Raw genomic sequence first — 24,567 nt, forward strand, 5'->3', positions numbered from 1 at the left:
GTGAGACCAACCCAGGATTGAAGCTCTCGGTGAATGCGTGGAGAGCGTGAGTCAGGGCCGCATTTCCAGACGGATATTTGTTGCCCACAGAATGGGGAAATTCCCAGGTATAAAAGAGACGCGGGACGCCAGGCAGAGGCTTTGGCCGGTGCTGTAGCGCAGCGGCGCTACACAGCGCTCCGCACAAAGCGCACTGGTCTGGGTGCCCTGTTGAACGGGCAATCTGAGATTTGAGAGGGCTGAACTTGAGACTGAACGGGACTTGGACAGTGAGCCAGGCCAGGAAATTTCAGGGAAACAGCGTTTGGGGTAGCGCAGTGGGACAAAGAAAACGGCGATTCCAAACACTCCGGGTGGAGAGGTTCCCGGAGGGCACAGCTGAACCCAGGACTGTGCAGCTCCGTGGGGGAGGGGAGTCCGCCATTACCGAGGCAATCAGCCCCTACTGAGGTACACGCCCATTGCTGACGCAGCCTGCCGTTGCCAAGGCAACCCGCTACAACAGAGAGACTCCGCCGCAGGGCGTAGCCCAAGGCAGCAGGGTGGAGACCGCAGCAGCAGGGCAGAGCCTGCAGAAACAGGGCGAACCTCACACCAGCAGGGCGGAGCCTCGGCAGGCAAATAGTGACTAGACTGCCTCCTAGCTGGGCAGGACAGCACAACGGACACTCACAAAGAAAGCCCCAACCCCCCCGAGACAGAGCATCTGAGAAAAAAAGCGTTTTTTTTTTTTTTATGATTTCTGTTGCAGCAGAATTAAATGTAGCAGCCTAACAGCCCTGAATGAACAACAGAGCTCACAGCTCAGCACTTGAGCTCCTATAAAGTACAGACTGTCTCCTCAAGCAGCTCCCTGACCCCTCTATATCCAAAAGACTGACATTTGGCAGGCATCATTCTGGGACAAAGATAGCAGAAAAAGAAACTGGTAGCATCCTTCACTGTTCCACAGCTGCTATAGCTGCACCCCAGACAAGCAGGGCCTGGAGTGGACCTCAGCAGTCATACAGTGGAGGGGCTAGACTGGTAGAAGGAAAACCAAGTAACAGAAATACTTCAACATCAACAATCTGGGTGTCCACTCACAGACCCAATCAAAAAGTCAACAACTACACAGACGAAAGGTGGATAAATCCACAAAGATGGGAAGAAACCAGCGCAAAAAAGAGGAAAACACCCGAAACCAGAACACCTCGCCCCCTATAAAGGACCAAAACTCCTCACCAGCAAGGGAACAAAGCTGGATGGAGAAGGACTGTGACAAAATGACAGAATTAGACTTCAGAAGGTGGATAATGAGAAACTTTTGTGAGCTAAAAGAACATGTTTTAAATCAATGAAAAGAAACTAAGAACCTTGAAAAAAGATTTGAAAAAAGATTTGAAAAAAGATTTGAGGAAATGATAACAAGAATGGATAACTTAGAGAGGAATATGAATGAATTAAAGAAGCTGAAAAACACAATACGAGAACTTCACGAAGCATGCACAAGTTTCAACAGCCGAATTGACCAAGCAGAAGAAAGAATATCAGAAGTCGAAGATCAACTCAATGAAATAAAACAAGAAACCAAGATCAGAGAAAAAAGCGCAAAAAGGAATGAACAAAGTCTCCAAGAAATGTGGGACTATGTGAAGAGACCTAACCTACGTTTGATAGGTGTACCAGAATGTGACGAAGATAATGAATCCAAGCTGGAAAATACTCTTCAGGATATTATCCAGGAAAATTTACCCCACTTAGCAAGACAGGCCAACACTCAATTGCAGGAAATACAGAGAACACCACAAAGATATTCCGCAAGAAGAGCAACCCAAGGCACATAATCGTCAGGTTCAACAAGGTTGAAATAAAGGAGAAAATACTAAGGGCAGCCAGAGAGAAAGGTCGGGTCACCCACAAAGGGAAGCCCATCAGACTCACAGCAGATCTCTCGGCAGAAACACTACAAGCCAGAAGAGAGTGGGGGCCAATATTCAACATCCTTAAAGAAAAGAACTTTCAACCCAGAATTTCATATCCAGCCAAACTGAGCTTCAGAAGTGAAGGAAAAATAAAATCCTTTGTGAACAAGCAAGTACTCAGAGATTTTGTCACCACCAGGCCTGCTTTACAAGAGCTCCTGAAAGAGGCACTACACATAGAAAGGAACAACCAGTACCAGCCATTCCAAAATCACACTGAATGCTAAAGAGCTTCAACATAATGAAGAATCTATAACAACTAATGGGCAAACCAGCCAGCTAGCATCAAAATGGCAGTATCAAATTCACACATAACAATATTAACCCTAAATGTAAATGGACTAAATGCACCAATCAAAAGACACAGACTGGCAAATTGGATAAAAATCTAAAACCCATCAGTGTGCTGTATCCAGGAAACCCATCTCACATGCAAGGATACACAAAGGCTCAAAATAAAGGGATGGAGGAAGATTTACCAAGCAAATCGAGAGCAAAAGAAAACAGGAGTTCCAATTCTCATCTCTGATAAAATAGACTTTAAAGCAACAAAGATCAAAAGAGACAAAGAAGGCCATTACATAATGGTAAAAGGATCGATACAACAAGAAGAGGTAACGATCCTAAACATATATGGACCCAATACAGGAGCACCTAGATACATAAGGCAAGTTCTTAATGACCTACAAAAAGACTTAGACTCCCACACAATAATAGTGGGAGACTTTAACACTCCCCTGTCAATATTAGACAGATCAACCAGACAGAAAATCAACAAGGATATCCAGGGCTTGAACTCAGACCTGGAGCAAGCAAACCTGATAGACATTTACAGAACTCTCCACCCCAAATCCACAGAATACACATTCTTCTCAGCATCACATCACACTTACTCTAAAATTGACCACATAATTGGAGGTAAAGCACTCCTCAGCAAATGCAAAACAACTGAAATCATAACAAACAGTCTCTCAGACCATAGTGCAATCAAGTTAGAACTCAGAATTCAGAAACCGACCCAGAGCCGCACAGCTTCATGGAAACTGAACAACTGGCTCTTGAATGTTGACTGGATAAACAATGAAATGAAGGCAGAAATAAAGAAGTTCTTCGAAACCAACGAGAACGAAGACACAACATGCCAGAATCTCTGGGACACATTTAAAGCAGTCTCTAGAGGAAAATATATAGCAATAAGTGCCCATATGAGGAGAATGGAGAGATCCAAAATTGACACCCTATCGTCAAAATTGAAAGAGCTAGAGGAGCAAGATCAAAAAAACTCAAAACCCAGCAGAAGACAAGAAACAACTAAGATCAGAGCTGAGCTGAAGGAGATTGAGACACGAAAAACCCTTCAAAAAATCAATAAATCCAAGAGCTGGTTTTTTGAAAAGATCAACAAAATAGACAGACCACTAGCCAGATTGATTAAAAAGAAAAGAGAGAACAACCAAATAGATGCAATAAAAAGTGATGAAGGGGAAATCACCACAGATTCCACAGAAATTCAAACCAACATCAGAGAATATTACAAACAACTCTATGCACATAAATTAGTAAACCTGGAAGAAATGGATAAATTCCTGGACTCCTGTGTCCTCCCAAGCCTAAACCAGGAGGAAGCTGAAACTATGAATAGACCAATAATGAGGTCAGAAGTCGAGGCAGCAATTAAGAGCCTACCACACACAAAAAGCCCAGGTCCAGACGGGTTCACAGCCGAATTCTACCAGACACACAAAGAGGAGCTGGTACCATTCCTTCTGAAACTATTCCAAATAATCCAAAAAGAGAAAATTCTTCCAAAATCATTTTATGAGACCAACATCATCCTGATACCAAAACCCGGCAGAGACCCAACAAGAAATGAAAACTTCACGCCAATTTCCATGATGAACACAGATGCAAAAATCTTCAATAAAATATTGGCAAGCCGATTGCAACAGCAAATCAAAAAACTTATCCATCATGATCAAGTAGGATTCATCCTGGGAATGCAAGGCTGGTTCAACATATGCAAGTCTATAAAGGTAATTCACCACATAAACAGAACCAAAAACAAAAAGTACATGATTATCTCAATAGATGCAGAAAAGGCCTTCAACAAAATGCAACAGCCCTTTATGCTAAAAACCCTCAATAAACTCGGTATTGATGGAACATATCACAAAATAGTAAAAGGTATTTATGACAAAAACCCAGCCAATATCATACTTAATGGGCAAAAACTGCAAGCATTCCCTTTGAAAACTGGCACAAGACAAGGATGCTCTCTCTCACCACTCCTATTCAATATAGTACTGGAAGTTCTAGCCAGAGCAACCAGGCAAGAAAAAGACATAAAGCATATTCAATTAGGAAAGGAGGAAGCAAATTGTCTCTATTTGCCGATGACATGATTTTATATTTAGAAGACCCCATCGTCTCAGCCCAAAATCTCCTGAAACTCATAAGCAGCTTCAGCAAAGTCTCAGGATACGAAATCAATGTGCAGAAATCACAAGCATTTCTATACACCAATAACAGACAAACAGAGAGCCAAATCAAAAGTGAACTGCCATTCACAATTGCTACAAAGAGAATAAGATACCTAGGAATACAACTAACAAAGGATGTAAAGGACCTCTTCAAGGAGAACTAGAAACCACTGCTCGAGGAAATAAGAGAGGGAGGAAACAGATGGAAAAACATTTCATGCCCATGGTTAGGAAGAATCAACATCGTGAAAATGGTCATACTGCCCAGAGTAATTTACAGATTCAATGCTATCCCCATCAAGCTTCCAATGACCCTCTTCACAGAACTGAAAAAAACCACCTTAAACTTCATATGGAACCAAAAGAGAGCCCACATAGCCAAAGAACAAAGCTGGAGGCATCATGCTGCCTGACTTCAAACTATACTACAAGGTAACAGTAATAAAAACAGCATGGTACTGGTACCAAGACAGAGACAGAGACATAGACCAATGGAACAGAACAGAGGCCTCATAAGCAATACCACACAGCTACAATCATCTGATCTTTGACAAACCTGACAAAAACAAGCAATGGGAAAAGGATTCTCTGTTTAATAAATGGTGTTGGAAAAACTGGCTAGCAATGTGCAGAAAGCAGAAATTGGACCCTTTCCTGACACCTTACACTAAAATTAACTCCAGGTGGATTAAAGATCTAAACATAAGACCTAAAATCATAAAAACCCTAGAAGAAAACCTACGGTAAACAATTCAGGACATAGGTATAGGCAAGGACTTCATGGCTAAAACACCAAAAGCAATGGCAACAAAAGCCAAAATAGACAAATGGGATCTAATTAAACTCCAGAGCTTCTGTACAGCAATGGAAACAATCGTTAGAGTGAACCAGCAATTAACAGAATGGGAAAAAATTTTTACAATCTACCCATCTGACAAAGGGCTAATATCCAGAATCTACAAAGAACTACAACAGATTTACAAGAAAAACACAAACAAGCCTATTCAAAAGTGCATGAAGGATATGAACAGACACTTTTCAAAAGAAGATATCTATGAAGCCAACAAACATGAAAAAATGCTCATCATCACTGGTCATTAGAGAAATGCAAATCAAAACCACATTGAGGTACCACCATCTCAGACCAATTAGAATGGCGATCATTAAAAATCTGGAGACAATAGATGCTGGAGAGGATGTGGAGAAATAGGAACACTTTTACACTGTTGGTGGGAGTGTAAATTAGTTCAACCATTGTGGACGACTGTGTGGCAATTCCTGAAGGACCTAGAAATAGAAGTATCATTTGACCCAGCAATCCCATTACTGGGTATATACCCAAAGAATTACAAATTGTTCTATTATAAAGACACATACACATGTATGTTCATTGCGGCACTGTATACAATAGCAAAGACCTGGAACCAACCCAAATGTCCATCAACAATAGACTGGATAAAGAAAATGTGGCACATACACACCATGGAATACTATGCAGCCATAATAAACAATGAGTTCATGTCCTTCATAAGAACATGGATGAATCTGGAAACCATCATTCTCAGCAAACTGACACAAGAACAGAAAATCAAACACTGCATGGTATCATTCATAGGTTGGTGTTGAACAATTAGAACACGTAGACATAGGGAGGGGAGCATCACACACTGTGGTCAGTTGGGGGGAACTAAGGGAGGAATAGCAGGGGGTGGGGAGGGTGGGAGGGATAACGTGGGGAGAAATACCAGATATAGGTAATCAGGGGAGGAAAGCAGCAAACCACCTTGCCATGTACCTATACAATAATCTTGCATGATCTGCACATGTACCTCAGAACCTAAATTAAAAAAAAAAAGAAGAAAAAAAAGGAGATGAAGGGAAAGATGTATTTACAGAGTCTCCATGTTTTCAGACTTAGGAATTTAAAACCTAAGAATTTAATTCTGGCAATATTTTTTCTTGTTTTCTATCTATAAAATGACAAATTTAATTCTTGGGATTAAACAATTCTTTTTTGGACAAAAATTTAAGTTGCACTTCCACGAACAAACACAATGGATTGCCTATACTATGAATCAGGTGGTTCATTTGCATAGTTAAATGGTTTCTTTTTATGGGGGGGATTTTCTGCAATCGTCTGAGATAAAATTTTCCAAGAAGTCCTGGGGATGGTATTTTTTTCTTTGTTTGCAACCATTAAATTTCTCACTTCCATGTGACACTTTGGGGACAATATAGTCAACAGTTAAGAGGCAGGCAGATATGGGTTCAAACTCAGGCTTCACCATTTACTAATTGTGAGACCTTAAGCAAGCAAATCTTTTCTACAGTTTTCTCATTTCTCATGAGAAATCAGAACTTATTACAATTCCCATTGTAAAATTGGAATAATAATAGCTACTTTTGTAGGTATTATAGATTGCTACAGGGATCAAATGAAGCAATGTAAATGGTTAGTAAATTACTGGCACAGGCAAGGGTTCCCTTAGAGCTAAGCTCCAGAGTGCAGGAGCCTCATCTGTCTCATTTGCAAGTACCAGTCATAGAGTAGACAAAACATTTACCAAATGAATGAATAAAATACTTTTATTATACTTAAAGATACATACACAGAAACACATGTCAAATATTAAGTACAGTATCAGGCAAACAATAAATGATGTAGCTTGGTAGCTCCTCCCCCAACTCTCCTTCTTGTGGTTAATGTTTTAAAAACCCTATTGATATAGTTTGTGTCCTTTCCAAATCTCATGTTGAAATGTAATTCCCATTACATTTCAATTACATCCCCACAATACAAAAAATTATTGTGTACTCTATGACTAGTACTTGCAAATGAGGCAGATGAGGTTCCTGCACCCTGGAGGGTCTTGGAAGTGGTCTTTCATGAATGGCTTGGTGCTGTCCTCATGGTAATGTGTTAGTTTTCACTTTATGAGTTAGTAAGAGCTGGTTGTTTAAAACAACCTGGAACTTCCTCCTTTGTCTCTTGCTCTCTCTTGTTGTGTGATATGGTGACTCCTTCTTTGCCTTTCATCATGATTGTAAGCTTCCCGAAGACTCACCAGAAGCTGAGCAGATGCTGGCACCCTGCTTTTACAGTGTGCAGAACTGTGAGCCAAATTAACTGCTTGTTACTTATAAATAACTTCTCAGGTATTCCTTTATAGCAATGCAAAAGACTAACACACCTATAAAGTGACTTGAAGTGCTCAATTCTTTTGTAGGAAGGTCAGAGTGGCTCCAGAGACCTGAATTTTTGTCCCAGACCCCAGGAATTGATCCTATGCCTAAAACACCACTGACATATATTTCAGATGCAATGACAGAGCCTAAGGAAAATTCGCTTGCCATAAACATATAATAAAAAGATACTACAGTTGGCATTAGTAATTTTTTTTCTTCCTTGTTGGGTATCAGTAGGGCTCAGAATAGATAGACAAAAAGATTCTACCCAGGAATAAAAGCTTAGGCTTAAATGTGCTATTCCTTTAATGACTATGCTGTTGTCCTAGAGAGCAAATTCTTTCTGGGTAGCCTACTCTGGTAAGGCCATTAACAGCAGAATTAATGTTCCACAAAAGTAGTTGAAGAACTATAAAATATTTTTTTTAAATAGCAAAGTGTAATATTTCTCTCATAAAAGGAAAGAGGTACGAATCTTAAGTTGTTTATTCACTTCTGGGGTCTCTGAATTTTTAAGTTAATAGTCTTTGATAAGGAGGAAAAGGTTTCTTTCAATTTTGAACTATATAATATAAGCCATAAACTCAAGGCAAATAGGCCAAGGACCAAATACAGGTAGATTCTTATTTTAATGACTACTATTATGAATTCCGGTTCACTAGAATAAGGTTATTTTTCTGGTTGGGTTGGTAGCTCTAACCAATGGAGTTTTGCATATCATATATAGATATAAAGATTGCTACTGAATGAGAACGCCAGTTTAATAGAATCTTTTATATGTCCTATTTGTTGAGAAGTCTGTTTAAAAATGTATCTTCCCTTTGGTGAAATATTTATTCAATGTCTGTATTTCTTACTAAGTTGAATAGTTGAATATTCTTAATAAAATGTGATTGTTTTTAAAAACTTTGAACTGTCAACTTCACCCGTACATATTATAAGCACTTTAAATATGGTTTTCTTATGCAATACCTAATGATAATCAGGTATTTAGTAAAGAATACTTTCTGGCTGTTAGGGCTATAAAATGATAGGTTGGATGAGAATTAAGAAGTATCAGCACAATTCTGAATTTCTTCATTCAAACTTCACATATGTCATGGAAGTTCAGAGTGGGAACGTAGTTGGGACACCCTGAAAGATTTGAGATTTGAGTGGGGCCATACTATTTATCAAAACCTCCCTTTAACCAACAGCAAGGCCATGCTTACTATTGTCCTTCTCTCTCAGAATCCTAAACTACAAATGCTCCCAAAGTAATCAACACAGAGATTTAGTAATAGATTAAACATTATTAAGACTATCTTAGATTGCATTCAAATGTATTATACTTAGAGAGTAAACAGGTTAAACATAGGCAGTGTAATATTTCATGTTTCAGATGACAAAACTTGGGAATTAGCAAACCCTCCCTTTTGCAAGGCAGCCTTCTTTCCCACCAACCTTCATGGGTATATGTGTCTGTGGCCCAGTGATGGGGTGGTGGTGGGGTCAGGTTTAGGCCTTCACATACATCAAAAATATAACATACCTCTATCATCTCTATACTAGGAATATAGGCTTCCATTTGAAAAAGGAGGTGTGCTTACCAGAGCAATGTTGATGATGTTCCTTTATGCTAGTTAAAACAGGGTCCTACTAGTGATACCAACTCTAGCAGCTCCCATGAAAATTATGGGAAGCCTTTAGGAATTAGTGGATCTTGCCCTTAGAATTGAATGACCTAGACAGATCTAACTGTGAAATCTGTCTTTTATATAAAATGGAACTTGAGGTCTTTTGGTGTTAGAAAATGTTCATGTAAATAGTCCGTGTCCAGTCTATTACAAAAAGAAACTCGAAGCCAATTTTTAAATGAAGGGAGTATGTTCAAGCTTAAACTAAAACCAATAAGTTCTTGCCTGACTAGCTGGCAAAGTAAAAAAGGCTATAGCAGAGGACAAAACGATTTTAGAAAGGAAAGGAGGAAGAGAGAAAGGGAGGAAGGGAAGAACAAAAGAAGAAAAGGAAGGAAAAGAACAGGAAGAGAAAAGTCAAGAAAGGAAGGAAGGAAGAAAAGTAAAGGAAAGAAGAAAAAGGAAAAGGAAACAGGAGCAATTCATCAGCAAACTAGAAATAGGGTGGCAAATAAAAATGAGAGCATCTTGTAAGTGAACCAGCAATAAGAGGTCCTTTACATATCACAAGTAAGGAGTGAGCCAGAGAACCAGTGGGGTCATGAAATAAAAAGGATGAAAGGAGATAGTAAACTGAATGACTTTTTATAAAAAGATTAAGCCATTCCTTTGTGTAATATATCTTTTTCTAAAAAATATATTTTATTGCACTTTAGGTTCTTGGGCACATGTGCAGAACATGCAGAATTGTTGCATAGGTACATACATGGCAATATGGTTTGCTGCCTCTATCCCCATTACCTATATCTGGCATTTCTCCCCATGTTATCCCTCTTCAACACCCTACCTCCCGCTGTCCCTCCCCCAGTCCCCCCGAACAGACCCCAGTGTGTGATGCTTCCCTCCCTGTGTCTGTCCATGTGTTCTCATTGTTCAACATCCGCCTAGGAGTGAGAACATGTGGTATTTCATTTTCTGTTCTTGTGTCAGTTTGCTGAGAATTATGGTTTCCAGGTTCATCCATGTCCCTACAAAGGACACGAACTCATCATTTTTGATGGCTGCATAGTATTCCATAGTGTATATGTGCCACATTTTCCCTGTCCAGTCTATCATCAATGGACATTTGGGTTGGTTCCAGGTCTTTGCTATTGTAAACAGTGCTGCAATGAACATATGTGTGCATGTGTCTTTATAATAGAACAATTTATAATCCTTTGGGTATATACCCAGTAATGGGATTGCTGGGTCAAACGGAATTTCTATTTCTAGGTCCTTGAGGAATTGCCACACAGTCTTCCACAATGGTTGAACTAATTTATACTCCCACCAACAGTGTAAAAGTGTTCCTATTTCTCCACATCTTCTCCAGCATCTGTTGTCTCCAGATTTTTTAATGATTGCATTCTAACTGGCATGAGATGGTATCTCAATGGGGTTGTGATTTGCATTTTTCTAATGACGAGGGATAGTGAGCATTTTTTCATATTTGTTGGCCTCATATATTTCTTCTTTTAAAAAGTGTCTGTTCAGATCCCGTGCACACTTTTGAATGCGTTTGTTCATGTCTTTCTTGTAAATCTGTTTTAGTTCTTTGTAGATTCTGGATATTTGCCTTTTGTCAGATGAGTAGATTGCAAAATTTTTTCCCATTCTGTTGGTTGCCGGTTCACTCTAATGATCATTTCCATTGCTGTGCAGAAGCTCTGGAGTTTGGTTAGATCCCATTTGTCTATTTTGGCTTTTGTTGCCATTGCTTTTGGTGTTTTAGTCATGAAGTCCTTGCCTATGCCTATGCCTATGGCCTGAATTGTTTTACCTAGGTTTTCCTCTAGGGTTTTATGGTTTTAGGTCTTATGTTTAGATCTTTAATCCATCTGGAATTAATTTTAGTGTAAGGTGTCAGGAAGGGGTCCAGTTTCTGCTTTCTGCACATGGCTAGCCAGTTCTTCCAACACAATTTATTAAACAGATGGTTGTAGATGTGTGGCGTTGCCTCCAGGGCCTCTGTTCTGTTCCATTAGTCAGTATCTCTGTTTTGGTACCAGTACCATGCTGTTTTGATTACTGTGGCCTTTTATTCTCTTTGTAGCAATTGTGAATGGCAGTTCATAAAGGAATTTCTTTCTCCTTCGTTTATGAACATTAGTTTGGCTGGATATGAAATTCTAGGTTGAAAATTCTTTTCTTTAAGGATGCTGAATATTGGCCCCCACTCTCTTCTGGCTTGTAGGGTTTCCACTGAGAGATCCACTGTGAGTCTGATGGGCTACCCAAGGGAACTTTGTGGGTAACCTGACCTTTCTCTCTGGCTGCCCTTAGCATTTTTTCCTTCATTTCAACCCTGGTGAATCTGATAATTATGTGCCTTGGGACTGCTCTTCTTGAGGAATATCTTTGTGTAGTTCTCTGTATTTCCTGGACTTGAATGGTGGCCTGGCTTGCTAGGTTGGGGACGTTCTTCTCCTGGATAATATCCTGAAGAGTGTTTTCCAGCTTGGATTCATTCTTTCTGTCACATTTAGGTATACCTATCAAACACAGATTAGGTCTTTTCACATAATCCCATATTTCTTGGAGGCTTTGTTCTTTTCTTCTTATTCTTTTTTTGTAATCTTGCCTTTTAATTTTATTTCATTGAGTTGATCTTTAATCTCTGATATCCTTTCTTCTGCTTGGTCGATTCAGCTACTGAAACTTGTATATGCTTCATGAAGTTCTCGTGTTGTGCTTTTCAGCTCCATCCATTCATTTATATTCTTCTCTAAGCTGTTTATTCTTGTTAGCATTTTGTCAAACCTTTTTTCAAGGTTCTTAGTTTCTTTGCATTGAGTTAGAACATGTTTTTTTAACTCAGAGAAGTTTGTTATTACCCACTTTCTGAAGCCTGTTTCAGTGAATTCATCAGACTCATTCTCCAGCCTTGTTCCCTTGCTGGTGAGGAGTTGTGATCCCTCGGAGGAGGAGAGCCATTCTGGTTTTGGGTGTTTTCATCCTTTCTGCACTGGTTTCTTCCCATCTTTGTGGATTTATCTACCCATAGTCTTTGTAGTTGGTGACTTTTGGATGGGGTCTCTGAGTGGCTGTTCTTTTTGTTGATGATGAAGTTATTTCTGTTTTTTTAGTTTTCCTTCTAACCATCAGGTCCCTCTGCTATAGGACTGCTGGAGGTCCGCTCCAGTTCCTGGTTGCCTGGGGATCACCTGTGGCAGCTGCAGAACAGTAAAGGTTGCTGCCAGTTTCTTCTTCTGTTATCTTTGTCCCAGAAGGATACCTGCCAGATATCAGCCTGAGCTCTCCTTTATGAGGTGTCTCTTTGGATATACAGGGGTCAGAGAGCTGCTTGAGGAGACAGTCTGTCCCTTATAGGAGCTCAAGTGCTGAGCTGTGAGCTCTGTTGTTCCATCCAGAGCTACTGGGTAGGTATGTTTAAGTCTGCTGCAGCAGAACTCATAATCGCTTTTTTCCCTGGTGCTCTGTCCTGGGAAGGTGGGGCTTTATTTATAAGTTCCTAATATGGTGCTGCCTTTTTTCAGACATGCCCTGTTCAGCGAGGAGGTAGCCTGGTCACACTCTGCCAGCAGAGGTGTTGCTGAGCAGTGATGGGCTCTGCTCAGCTGCTGTGTGAACTTCCTTGTGGTTTTGTTTATAGAGGTATAGTTAGAACTCACTCTGTAATGGCGGTCTGCCTCAGTAATGGTGGTCTGCCTCAGCAATGGTGGACTGCCTCTGTAATGGAAGACTGCCTTGTTAATGGCAGATTGCCTCCGTAATGGCGGACTGCCTTGGTAATGGCAGACGCCCTTCTCCTGACAGAGCTGGACCATCCTGGGTCCAGCTGTGCTTGCTGTGAAACTCTCAATCCAGAGCATTTCAGATTGCTGGTCTTTGTAGGGGTGGGATCCACCAAGCCAAATCACCTGGCTCCCTATTTCAGCCCTCTTTTTTTAAGTGGAATGGATGACTCTGTCTCTCGGGTGTTCAGGAAGGCACCAGTTGAAACAGCCACCCAGATTTGTGTGAGTTTTTGTGAGGAGTCTTGCTGCACCGGCTGAAACAGCCATGCTGGAGACTCGTGGTTTTGTTCTGCCTGGGAATCTCCTGGTCTGTGAGCTGTAAAAACTCATTTGGAAATGCGGTGATCACTCACCCTCTGCATTCTCTCTGGGAACTGCACTCCAGAGCTGTTCCTATTTGGCCATCTTGGAACTGTTCTCTGTGTAATATATCTTTTGAGGTAGGCAGAAGGGTCAGAGGTAATAGTGGCAAATGTGTAAGAGACTGTTTCCAAGCCATATACCAGAAGTATTCAAAAGCGTAATACCTGGGACTGAGTGATCTAGTTACCAGGGCTGGCTCTCTGCAAAACTTTTGGCAAAGATCATTGTGGTTTTTGGTACCTCTTTCCCTCTACTGCTCCACTATGCAATTCCTGCTCCTCAGTGAGCTCATGCTCTGACCACATTCTCATTTATATTGTGAGATGTACATTGTTCTTGTTTACATTGTGAGATGGGGGCCATTTCATCCTATAGAACTATAATTCATTGTCAAAAATGGTATTGTGAAGCTATACCTCATCTCTACTAAATTTTTTTTTAATTAGCCAGATGTGGTATTGCATGCCTGTTCGTCCCAGCTACTTGGGGGGCTGATGCAAGAGGATCACTTGAACCCAGGAGTTCAAGGCTATAGTGAGCATGATCATGCCATTGCACTCCAGCCTGGGCAACAGGGGAAGACACTGTCCACACCCCCCAAAAAAAGATGCTGTAAAACTATACTTCTATGATAGAGCAGGGGCAAGGATGAGAGGTTGTACCAAAATTTCATTTTAAGGACTATTTCTAATTGTAGAATAAAAGTATGTTTCCTGTTAAAGGAATTTCAGGTATTAATCCAACAGATGGGAAAGATGTTTGGACCAGGAAGCCTTCTTGGCACCCTTGGAATCAGAGGTGCCTTCATATAACGCCCTGACCAGACTTGACTTCTGAAGGAAAACAAAGGAAAAACATTATTATACCTCTAATGAAAACCTGGAACCTGTTATTCTCAACGATCACTGTGTGGCTTGCATTGCCAAGGTGGCTCTGCAGGTAAAGGGGCCCTGGAAACTATAAACTGGTGAGTGTCTGGTTCTTTAGTAGGCAAGCTGAAAGAATCTTTAATAAATCATAGCCTCCTGTACACAAAAGCCATCAATCTATTAAGTTGTGGGTGGCATCATCGTTTTTGTAAAGGGAAATCATGTGTAATCTTCTACAGATCTTTTCCTTGGGGCTAAACTTACTTTAAAAATGCTTCTAAGTTTGATACCAAGGCTATTTTAAAACATGAATTACCATGGGATTTAAAATATTTTTTAATATTTTTTTTATCATGTAGTAGAAACTGGTCTACAGAAAAAAAAGAAAATATAGGGTAGAAACAGATGTTTTTTCTGACTGAAGAAAGATAAATAGTAGACTTCCTTGGGGGTAGGCACCGGGAAATCCTCAAGTCTGCAGATAATACTCAGCTTTCCCAGGCAGTGAAATACCAAGTTGATGGGAGATAAAGGAAGATCTCAGGAGGTTTTATGGTTAGCAGATAAGCTTCAATAGGAGCATATATAAGGTGATCCATTTAGGGAGCACTAGATATTACAAACTATGCTTGCAGGATGATGAGTGCTGACCTTTCAATTAAGACCCAACAAAGGGCTCTAGGAAACACTATGGATAGTGCACTGAAGAGAACAATTTAGTTTCCTATTATGGCAAAAAAAAAAAAAAAAGGAGGGAGGGCAACAAAATCGGGCACTGCTAAGAATGGGATTAAAAGAAAAACAAAATAATTCTCCTTTTACATAGAACTGCAGGATATCTTTATTGGTAAAGTTACATAAGCAGCTCTGATCTGCACATCTCAAGGACAGCAGAGAGCTTAAGGGGAAAAAGGAAAGGCAATTAAACCATCAGTGGCAGGCTCCAAAATAAAAAAAGTTTTTTTCAGTTTGATTATACAAAGAGGTAGCCAGGAGACATGATTAAAAATATGAAGAGGCTAATGCTGCTGAATGACTGAATGATGACTTGGCTCACCAAATCTCTTGAGCTAAGAGGCACTTTTGAAGCATAAAGTTTTTATTTTTCAATAGTACCACTTTGTTTATACAACTGCCAGTTATGATGGCCAGTGCAGGCACGCTCCTTTGGGAAGAACCTTCATCAGAGGTTGGGAGAAATATGAGCTGAGCTGGGGAAAGATCAAGAGTACCTCCATCCCCCATTACTTACCTTCAGTAATGTAGACTGGCTGACTTCTAGTCAGATTTGTTTCTTTACCACCAATTGTGCCTGACCAATCTCAATTTTTATGAATATGAGTTTAGCACAACCCCCCCCCATCCCCATTCCATAGGGCTTTTCAACTCCAGTGGTCCACACATTGGCACCAATCTGTCTGCCTATGATGGTCTGTAATTTAATCCTTACCCATAGTGTAGAAAGTACAGGTATCTGACTCCAATTTTAACACTGGGGACAGAACATAAGAATGCATGAAATAATAATAATAGTTAATTGTCTAATATTTACACCATTAGAAGAAAGCACAGGTCCCCATAATGAACCCTGACAACTGAAATGAACCCTGCCAGGTTAATGAAATAATATACATGCAGGTTTTTTGAGCTAAGGAAGTAGCAAACAAGGGAATCTTCAGGATAGCCTAAAAGCTCTGCTCTTGGGAAGGTCTTAATCATATTCAGTAGTGGGTAAGATCCAACCTGGAGCATGGCTCTGGTCCAGCTGCTTGGCTCTCTCATACAGGAGATAGCTACTGATCAAATAAGCATACTGACCAGTATACAAAAGCTTTATAGGTATATAGTTGTTTTCTTTTTTACATTGTTCTTGTTTACATTGTGAGATGGAGGCCATTTCATCCTACAGAACTACAATCCACTTATTATTGGCTCAGTGTTACTGCCATACCTTTCACAGATCTGATAATATTTTTCATCTTGTATGCCATCCTGAATGGGCACATTTACACTGTAGTACCGTCCCTTCCCCAGGCCAACATCAGACACATCACCTGTTCCTATAAAAGAGAAGAGCACTATGTTCAGTTACTAAGAACATGAGAACCCAGAAAACTTAAAGGATTTCCTGTTAGGAATTCAGAAGACTGAAAAGGTCAGTTAGGAGAACAATCCCAAATTAGTGATGGTTTCTAGGGAAAGAAATTAAGAAAAATAATATAAAGAAGTAATTATTGTAAACAATCTTGGAGAAGCAGACAAACCATAAGGAAACTGAAAAACCTTAGTTTTCATCTTACTGGATCAAATGAAAATGTAAGAGATTAACTCCATTGCTTGGCTTCATGCTTTTTAGGTTGACATAATATCAATTTATCACTGTAATTATTCAGGACGTTAGGAGCTGCATGGGGTATCTAGTAGTATAGTAAGCATAAGTGATCTATTGACAGTCCATAAAAATCACCTGGAAAAAGAAATAACTTTATTGTCATTTTTCATGTTATTGTCATCTGAGGTGAATTGTGTTAAAATTTTGCATAGAATAGGTATTACTAAGCAATAAGGTATTAACAGAATGGAACTATCCAAGTATAAGAAGTGTATAGAAGAATTTCAGTATTTAGTCATCAAATGTAATATTGAGTTTATGATCACTTGCCTGGGAAAAATCCCGGGGAGAATTTGTGCAAGGACACCGTCATGACTTTGGAAGTGAAACTGAAGGCATCTTCTACACCTACCAGATAAAGAAACATCAAAAGAATCATTTCACATATGGCATTCCTATTTTCAACATCTGAAAATCTAGAAAGTAGCTGTGAGAAGGAGGGGAGATGAGAAAGCATAAATAATAAAAGTAACAAGCTGAGGAATAAAAGTAATATGAAGTTCTGGTCCCTAATCTTGTAATTAGAAGATACGGTAGAACTTTGGCCCCAAGTGAAGCTTGGGGGTTACTTTTCAAACTCATGGGAAACTATAACTAGACTTCCCCTTTCCAAGCAATGGGATATCTGGGCTTTCTTTGACAATCTGTTCTAAAAGGTAGGGAAGGGCGAGAGCCTAGAACTGACGCATTATCAACAGAATTGAATATGGGAAACTGGCACCATCTTACGAGTTCTATGTTCTGTTTTGTTTAAGTGGTTATAGTTAAAGTCTTGGGACTTTTTTTTCCAAAGATGTACAATGTGATAACCCTTTTTGGCTAAAAACAGCTGAGTTTGTCTTCTAATAGCAGCCTTATAACAGTGTTTTAAAGCCTGAAGAAAGATGGGGGAAAAACTTTTCAAGAAAGGGGTCTGTTCTCCATTTTAATGGAGTTAGTAAATGATTAGAGGCCTGGGAGAGAAAAGCTGGGATTTCAAGTAAGCCTCACAAGCCTCTACTTATATAGGTAAACACACTGCCCACCTCTACCCCTTTCCTCTCAGAGTCACATATAGTCACACTATATTCAGATCATCAATCTGTAAAACAGGAGGACTATTAGCAAATTCAGGTACTGCCCTCTTTCTTACTTCAAACAAAGAAATTGTCTCTGTATTTACTTAATGTTTTTAGTCTTCATTACAGGCCAACAGCAACTTAAAAAAAAATTAACTCTATTTGTATATTACAGGTATGTTTGAATTTCCCAAGCCTTATGTTTTTCCCTAGGGAGGCGGTTAAAACCAGTTAAAGGCTCTAGGCAAAAAGCATGAAGTAAACAAAATAAAACAAACAAAATAAATGAAAATAGTATTTCAACTTAGCAATGAAGTCTTAAACAAGGATAATTCATGAAAATCCTGAATTGATCCATCCAGAAATGTTGTACCAATTTATACTTTGACCAATCATGTATGAGAGTTCCCAAACTATTGTTACTTTCTTTAATCTTAGGCAGAAAGAATAGTCTTGCTCTAATTTGTCTTTTTTTGAGTATTAGAGTGTTGAGCACCTTTTCATAGGTTTAGTGGTTATCTGTATTTCTTCTCATGGGAAATACCACTAGGCACAGTTATAAAATCATACTTAAAAAGGAGATGTGGACAGACAGGAGGAAGCTATGGACTTGGTGGGAAAGAGGAGAGTGGTTAGGTAGATGAAAGAAGGCAAGGGTGGGGTACGGGTGGCTAGTGAAGCCACCACAGGATGCTAGTTATGTAATCATGGGAGATTTAAAATAAACCAAGTGCATAAGAGTTTGGGGGTGGGGCAGGGGTCACTGGAAGGGAGCTGCTGAAGAGGGGAAATAAACTGAAATGAAACACACCATAAAAGTTGGCTAAAACAGGAAACTCCGAAGGGTGTAGAAATAACATTGCAAATGGAAAGAACAGTTTCAGGTGACAGTCTCGGTTCATTCTTATATGGTTCTACAGAGTTGATTCTATTCTTAAACTCTGATACTAATAATTTGAATTTCATAATCATTCATTCATCAAATATTTTAATGAGCCACTACTTATGTTGGTTCAACGCATTGTATAAAACAAGAAGAAGTAAACAACTTGATCCCTGCTCTGAAGGAATTCAGTTTCTATGGGAAGAGAAGACACAGACACATTAAAAAAATTAATTAAAAATACAAGGCAATATGTAATGAAATATCAAGTTGGTGATATGAACAATACAGGACTTGAGAGGAGGGAGGGAACACTTGAGTTGGAGTGGTCAGGGGAAGCCTGCTACTGTTGGAACTTGAACAGATGGGTAGAACTTGGGGCAGGTGAAACAAAACTAAATTAGGAAAAAAGGAGGCAAAGCCCAGGAGGTAGAAATGGTGAGACATGTCTAGGAACAGTGAGACGTGTCATGAATAGATAGACATGCTCATTGAGTAGTGCAGCCTAGACAGCAAGTAATGAGAGATAAGGGTAGGAAGATGAAGTGAGGCCTATTCAAGGTAAGCCTTGAAAGACTGGGTAAAGAGTGAGAACTTTACCTTGAAGACCACTGTTTTTCAAAGTGTGGCCTGCAGAACAACTGAGGTGTTAAAACATAATTTCTTTGGTTCCACGTCAGACCTACTAAATCTGAATATCTGGTGAATATGGCTCAGCAGTGTGCATTTTAAAACAAACTTCCCCAGGTCATCCTGATGCACTTTCAAGTCTGAGAACCATTGCTCTAGGCCAAGGGTCAACAAACTAACTGGCTAAATAGTAAACATTTTTGACTTTGCAAATTACTCAAGGTCTCTATTATACACGCACACACATATATACATACTCACAGACACATTTTAAAAAATCTTTTCTCTTTTACAACCCTTTAAAAATGGAAAAACCATTTTTAAAATTTTTTTAAGAGACAGTGCTTTGCTCTGTTGCCCAAGCTGGAGTGCAGTGGCACAATCATAATTCACTGCAGCCTCGACTTCCTGGGCTCAAGCGATCCTCCTGCCTTAGCTTCCTGAGAAGCTAGGACTATAAGCATACAACACCATACCCAGCTATTTTTTTTTTGAGATGGGGGTTTCGCTTTGTTGCCCAGGCTGGTCTCAAACTCATGGTTTCAAACAGTCCTCCCACTTCAGCCTTCCAAAATGTTGGGATCACAGGTGTGAACTACTGCACTTGGCTGGAAAACCTATTATGGACCATTCTTAGCTTACTGGCCATACAAAAATAAGACATAGGTCAAACGCTACCCCTTGTTATAAGCAATAAGGATTCTCTGAAGGCTTTTAAGCAAGGCTATGTTTTGCACTGGTTGAGTATTCAGATCTTCAGTGAAAATGGTTCTCAAAGTAGTGTATTGGTAGTTTTAACCTCTCTTCTCTTGGTTACCTTTAATTTTCTTTCATTGTCCCATGGTAGCATCCATGCAGATGAAACTTCCTGCAAAGGTTCCCTCCACAATTTCGTCCTTCTTTCTCTGTTTTGGCAGCAGAGCTGACCCTAACTTCAGACATACAATATTCTTTTCCTCCCTATGCCTTGATTATGTTAGTTTGTCTCAAAAAAAAAAAAAAAAAATCCCTGGAAATGGGGAAATAGCAATCACTGATGTGGGGGAGGAGTATTTTTAAGAATTTACGAGATAAGTGTTCTTAAATAAATGAAAATACTACGTGTTCCAGACAGTATTTCTTATAGAAAAAGAATGTGGCAACTGTCACTGGAGCTCTACATTCTAGATGGAAAATACATAGGAGGGTTGGATAAGTCCTGTCAGTGGAGTCTTCTAAGAGAGAATTAATAGGTTAAGGCAAACTGTTAAGAGATTCTGCTATTAAATGTTAGCGAAGATGTCCTGTTTGTGTGGCACTAAATATTTTAGCAATCCAAAGAGAATAATACGGATTCTGATCACTACACGAGTTAGCAGGCTATTAGTGAAAAATTCAGAATGTTAGCCCATATACCCACTCTATCTTGAGAATAGCATCAATAAAAGAGACAAGACTGTCATCTCTAAGTATAGATTCCCTTAGAACCAATGGAAATGGCCTGAGGGAGGTCGCTGACCACTGGAGTAAACACTAGGTAAGAGTTTCATTTCTTAACATTCTCTATTAGTTCTGTAGGTTTGCTACAGAAGGAGAGAGGAGAAAAAACTACAGGAGTCTGGTTTAGGCAGAAAAGCAGCAACTGCATCAGTTAGAGGAATCACTACATGACCTACTTTAAATTTTCAATTAGGAAAATTTCAATTACAGCAGACATTTCTCCTTTTACCAGTTGCCTAGAAGCAGATAACAGATAAAAACCTGCTGTCCTAGCAGCAAAGCATATTTGAAACCAAAGAGCTTACCATCTCCATGGTGCAGATCCAAATCCACATAGAGAATACGCTCAAATTTCCGTCGCAATCGTAATATTCCCAGGACAGCATCATTGAGATAACAAAAACCAGATGCTTCATCTCTGTAAGAAAACAAGTTGCTACAGCCAACAGTCCAAAAGCAATCCAAGAGAGTCTTAACCGCCAAGGATCTAACCCTTGAGATCGAGGCCCCTAAAGCTCCCCTTCTTTTAAGAAAAACAAAAATCCACCTACAAAGATTATAAGTAAATGACCCAGAATGATCAGGGAATGAAGTGTTTCAATAAAGTAAATATTCAGGTAAACTGGTAATATTTTCCATTCAGAATCCCAGATTTTCAAAGCATAAGAATATTATAACTATACTGAACAAGAGAAAATCACCTTTCCCTGGATTTAGGAATCACTTCAAAAAATTGTAGTACCCTGGCATCATCATGTGGAACACTGGTAATCACTTACAGGATTTTAAGAAAGCTAGAATCTAGAAGGGGCCTTAAGGACAGTCTCGCTCAGCCAGATGTAGAAGATGTTAGAGATTGGATTCTCTGTACTGATACTATGACATAACTTAGAATTTTAAAAAAGTTAGTCTTGGCATTGTTGCTTATAAAAGCTGAGTGTAGAACATACAAATGCATAATCTCCTGCGCCGGATAATGTGGTTGCCTGTCTGTAAATGCAATTATTACAATGAAGAGTGAAGCTGTCTTTTCTAAAGTTATTTTGTTTTCTTCACTAAAATTGTCTTCATTGACTTCACTGGTGTCCTTTAACTTATGTGCTACCAGTGATACTGCGTCACTTTAAGCCCTTGTCAAGGTTAACCCACTCTTTTACTACGCTTCCATTAAGCCTTGCTGATTAGATGTAAAAGAACATTCTTTATCATCAAGAGTGTATTATAAGTTATTTTTAAGGCCTCATACTAAATGCTTCATTTATTTTGCTTCCACAGAGACTTCAAATACCCAGACCATTTTTTCTGAGTTCTCCTTGAGATTGCCTAGGCATAAGCAATAGTTAAAATGGCATCTTTGCTACTATGAGACTGTAAAGTTCTTTGTAGTGCCTACACAATGCATAAACTTCTTCATGAAATCTCTTCCATAGTAACATTTCATATTTAAATAGTGCCCTGGTTCACAGGCTGAGTCAATAAGACAGGTACAGTGGCAAGCAAGAAGCTGGTAAAAATATCTTTGGACATTGACTTTGCTTCATGATGGTGAACTCGGCAATCATCTAGCCAAAGAATAGCTTAGCCCTAGATATGCAACCACGTAGAAACCAATTAAAGAAAAATATTTCTCCATCTATGAATTCTCTTTAAATAAGAATTAAATATGTGATTTTGAAAGTTCTTGGATGTGAATGCTATTTTCCAATTATGAAAAGCTTATATTTTATAAGTTTACTGCCTTAGCACATAAAAAAGAGATAATCTGTCATCCTGCTGAACATCAATAACTTTAGGTAGATGGGACAGAACACTAAGTGCCTGGCAAAAAGAGGAGGGAGATGGGGACGAAGAATACAAATCAATACAAGACATATTTCCTTTCCTCACAGAACTTACAATTAAATTGGTGATATAAAGCATAAGCATAAAAAGCCAAAACACAAAAAACCAACCATCCAAACAAAAAAGGCAACCAGAAATAATATGGCAGATAAAAGAGAATATAGAGAAAAGCTATAGACAAAATTGACAAAGTAGACTCTTCTCATTGACAATATTGAAATTTACTTGAGCCCTCTGCTTTTGGAAAGCAATGATTGTTAAGAAACCCTCCACCCTTTAGTGTTATGAGAAATGGAGAACTGCAAAGGACTGCAGGAAACACTCATCTCCATCCTTCCTCAGGACACCCATAAGACTGGTAGATGACTCCCTTATTTACCTTCTTCAATTAAACTCGTGGCTCCCTTCCTTTTCTTTAAGATGTTCCTTACTAATGAACATATCCTCCTGGCAATAGCCTAAATGATGATGATGATGATGATGATGATGATGATGTCTATCATTCAGAAAGGCCTTTATGTCTCATTGTGTGAATTTATAACTTCTGGATAGTACTACTAAATTAGATGATAAAATCTCTTAAATTAAAGGAGTTCTATTCTCATTGGCTTGTAGAAATAAGCATTTAGATAAATAGAATACTCCTAAAACCCCCAGAAAATAAGAAAATTGAACTTTCAATATTTTCAATGGGCCAAAACAAGTATTCTTATAAAACAAACTCAAATATTTTAAGAATTCAAGCTCGATAGAAAAAAAGGGAGGAGGACTCAAGATGGCGCTGTGAGAACAACCCAGGATTGGAGCTCGCGTTGAATCCGCAAACAGTGAGTCTGAGCTGCATTTCCAGACTGATCTTTGTTGCCCACAGAACGGGGAAACTCCCAAGTATAAAAAAGACACGGGACGCCAGGCAGTAGGTCTGCCTGGCAAAGCCGGCAGCCGGGGCGGCGGCGGCCGGCCCTACCCAGCAATCCCCACAGGGCGCGCTTGTCCGGGTGCCTTGTTGAACCGGCAACCTGAGACTTGAGAGGGCTGGACTTGAGACTGAACGAGACTTGGACAGAAGCCCAGCCCAGGTGATTGTAGGGACAGATCGTTTGGGATACCCAGTGGGACGAACAAAACCGCGATTTCAAACTATCCCGAGCAGACGGCCCGAGACGCTCTGTGGGGGAGGGGCGTCCACCACTACCGAGGCAACCCGCCCCAACTGAGATACACGCCCACTGCTGACGCAGCCAGCCGTTGCCGAGGCAACCCGCCCCAACTAAGATACACGCCCACTGCTGACGCAGCCAGCCGTTGCCGAGGCAACCCGCCCCAACTGAGATACATGCCCACTGCTGACGCAGCCAGCCGCTGCCGAGGCAACCCGCCCCAACTGAGATACACGCCCACTGCTGACGCAGCCAGCCGTTGCCGAGGCAACCCGTCCCTACTGAGATACACGCCCACTGCTGACGCAGCCTGCCGTTGCTGAGGCAACACGCTACAATGAAGAGACTCCGCCGCAGGGCATGGCGGAGACCACAGCAGAGCCTGTAGGAACGGGGCGAATCACACAACAGCAGGGCGGAGCCTCGGCAGCCAAACAGTGGCTAGTCTGCCTTCTAGCTGGGCAGGACACCTCATCGAACATCCAAAAATAAAGCCCAAACCCCTCAACACAGAGCATTTGAGGGAAAAAACACAAAAGGGTTTTTTAATGAGCTCTGTTGCAGCAGAATCAAACATAGCAGCCTAACAGCCCTGAAGGAACAACAGAGCGCACAGCTCAGCAATTAAACCCCTATAAAGTACAAACTGTCTCCTCAAGCAGCTCCCTGACCCCTCTATATCCAAAAGACTGACATTAGGCAGGCATCATCCTGGGACAAAGATAGCAGAAAAAGAAACTAGTAGCATCCCTCGCTGTGCCACAGCTGCTAGAGGTGCACCCCAGACAAGCAGGGTCTGGAGCGAACCTCAGCAGTCGTACAGCAAAGGGGCTAGACTGGTAGAAGGA

The 24,567-nt window shown here is 40.1% G+C and overlaps 1 protein-coding gene across 27 annotated transcripts in view; it reads right to left on the bottom strand.

The window, feature by feature from the left end:
- HDAC8 (histone deacetylase 8) overlaps window positions 1–24,567 on the bottom strand; it is a 272,200-nt gene that overhangs the window by 167,382 nt on the left and 80,251 nt on the right. For 25 of the 27 annotated variants that reach the window (XR_013531559.1, XR_013531560.1, XR_013531558.1 and 22 more), the window contains 3 exons: window positions 21,023–21,135; window positions 16,938–17,015; window positions 16,227–16,335 (listed from right to left, as the gene is read on the bottom strand). The exons of the other annotated variants lie outside the window; for them this stretch is intronic. Coding sequence is in view for 22 of the 25 variants with exons in the window: in XM_078362969.1 (XP_078219095.1) it covers window positions 16,227–16,335; window positions 16,938–17,015; window positions 21,023–21,135 (300 nt within the window). In the remaining 3 variants the exon portion in view is untranslated. The remainder of the gene's footprint in view (window positions 1–16,226; window positions 16,336–16,937; window positions 17,016–21,022; window positions 21,136–24,567) is intronic. 27 annotated transcript variants of the gene reach the window in all.

The sequence above is a fragment of the Callithrix jacchus genome, chromosome X (genome assembly GCF_049354715.1).
Source record: "Callithrix jacchus isolate 240 chromosome X, calJac240_pri, whole genome shotgun sequence".
NCBI lineage: Eukaryota > Metazoa > Chordata > Mammalia > Primates > Cebidae > Callithrix > Callithrix jacchus.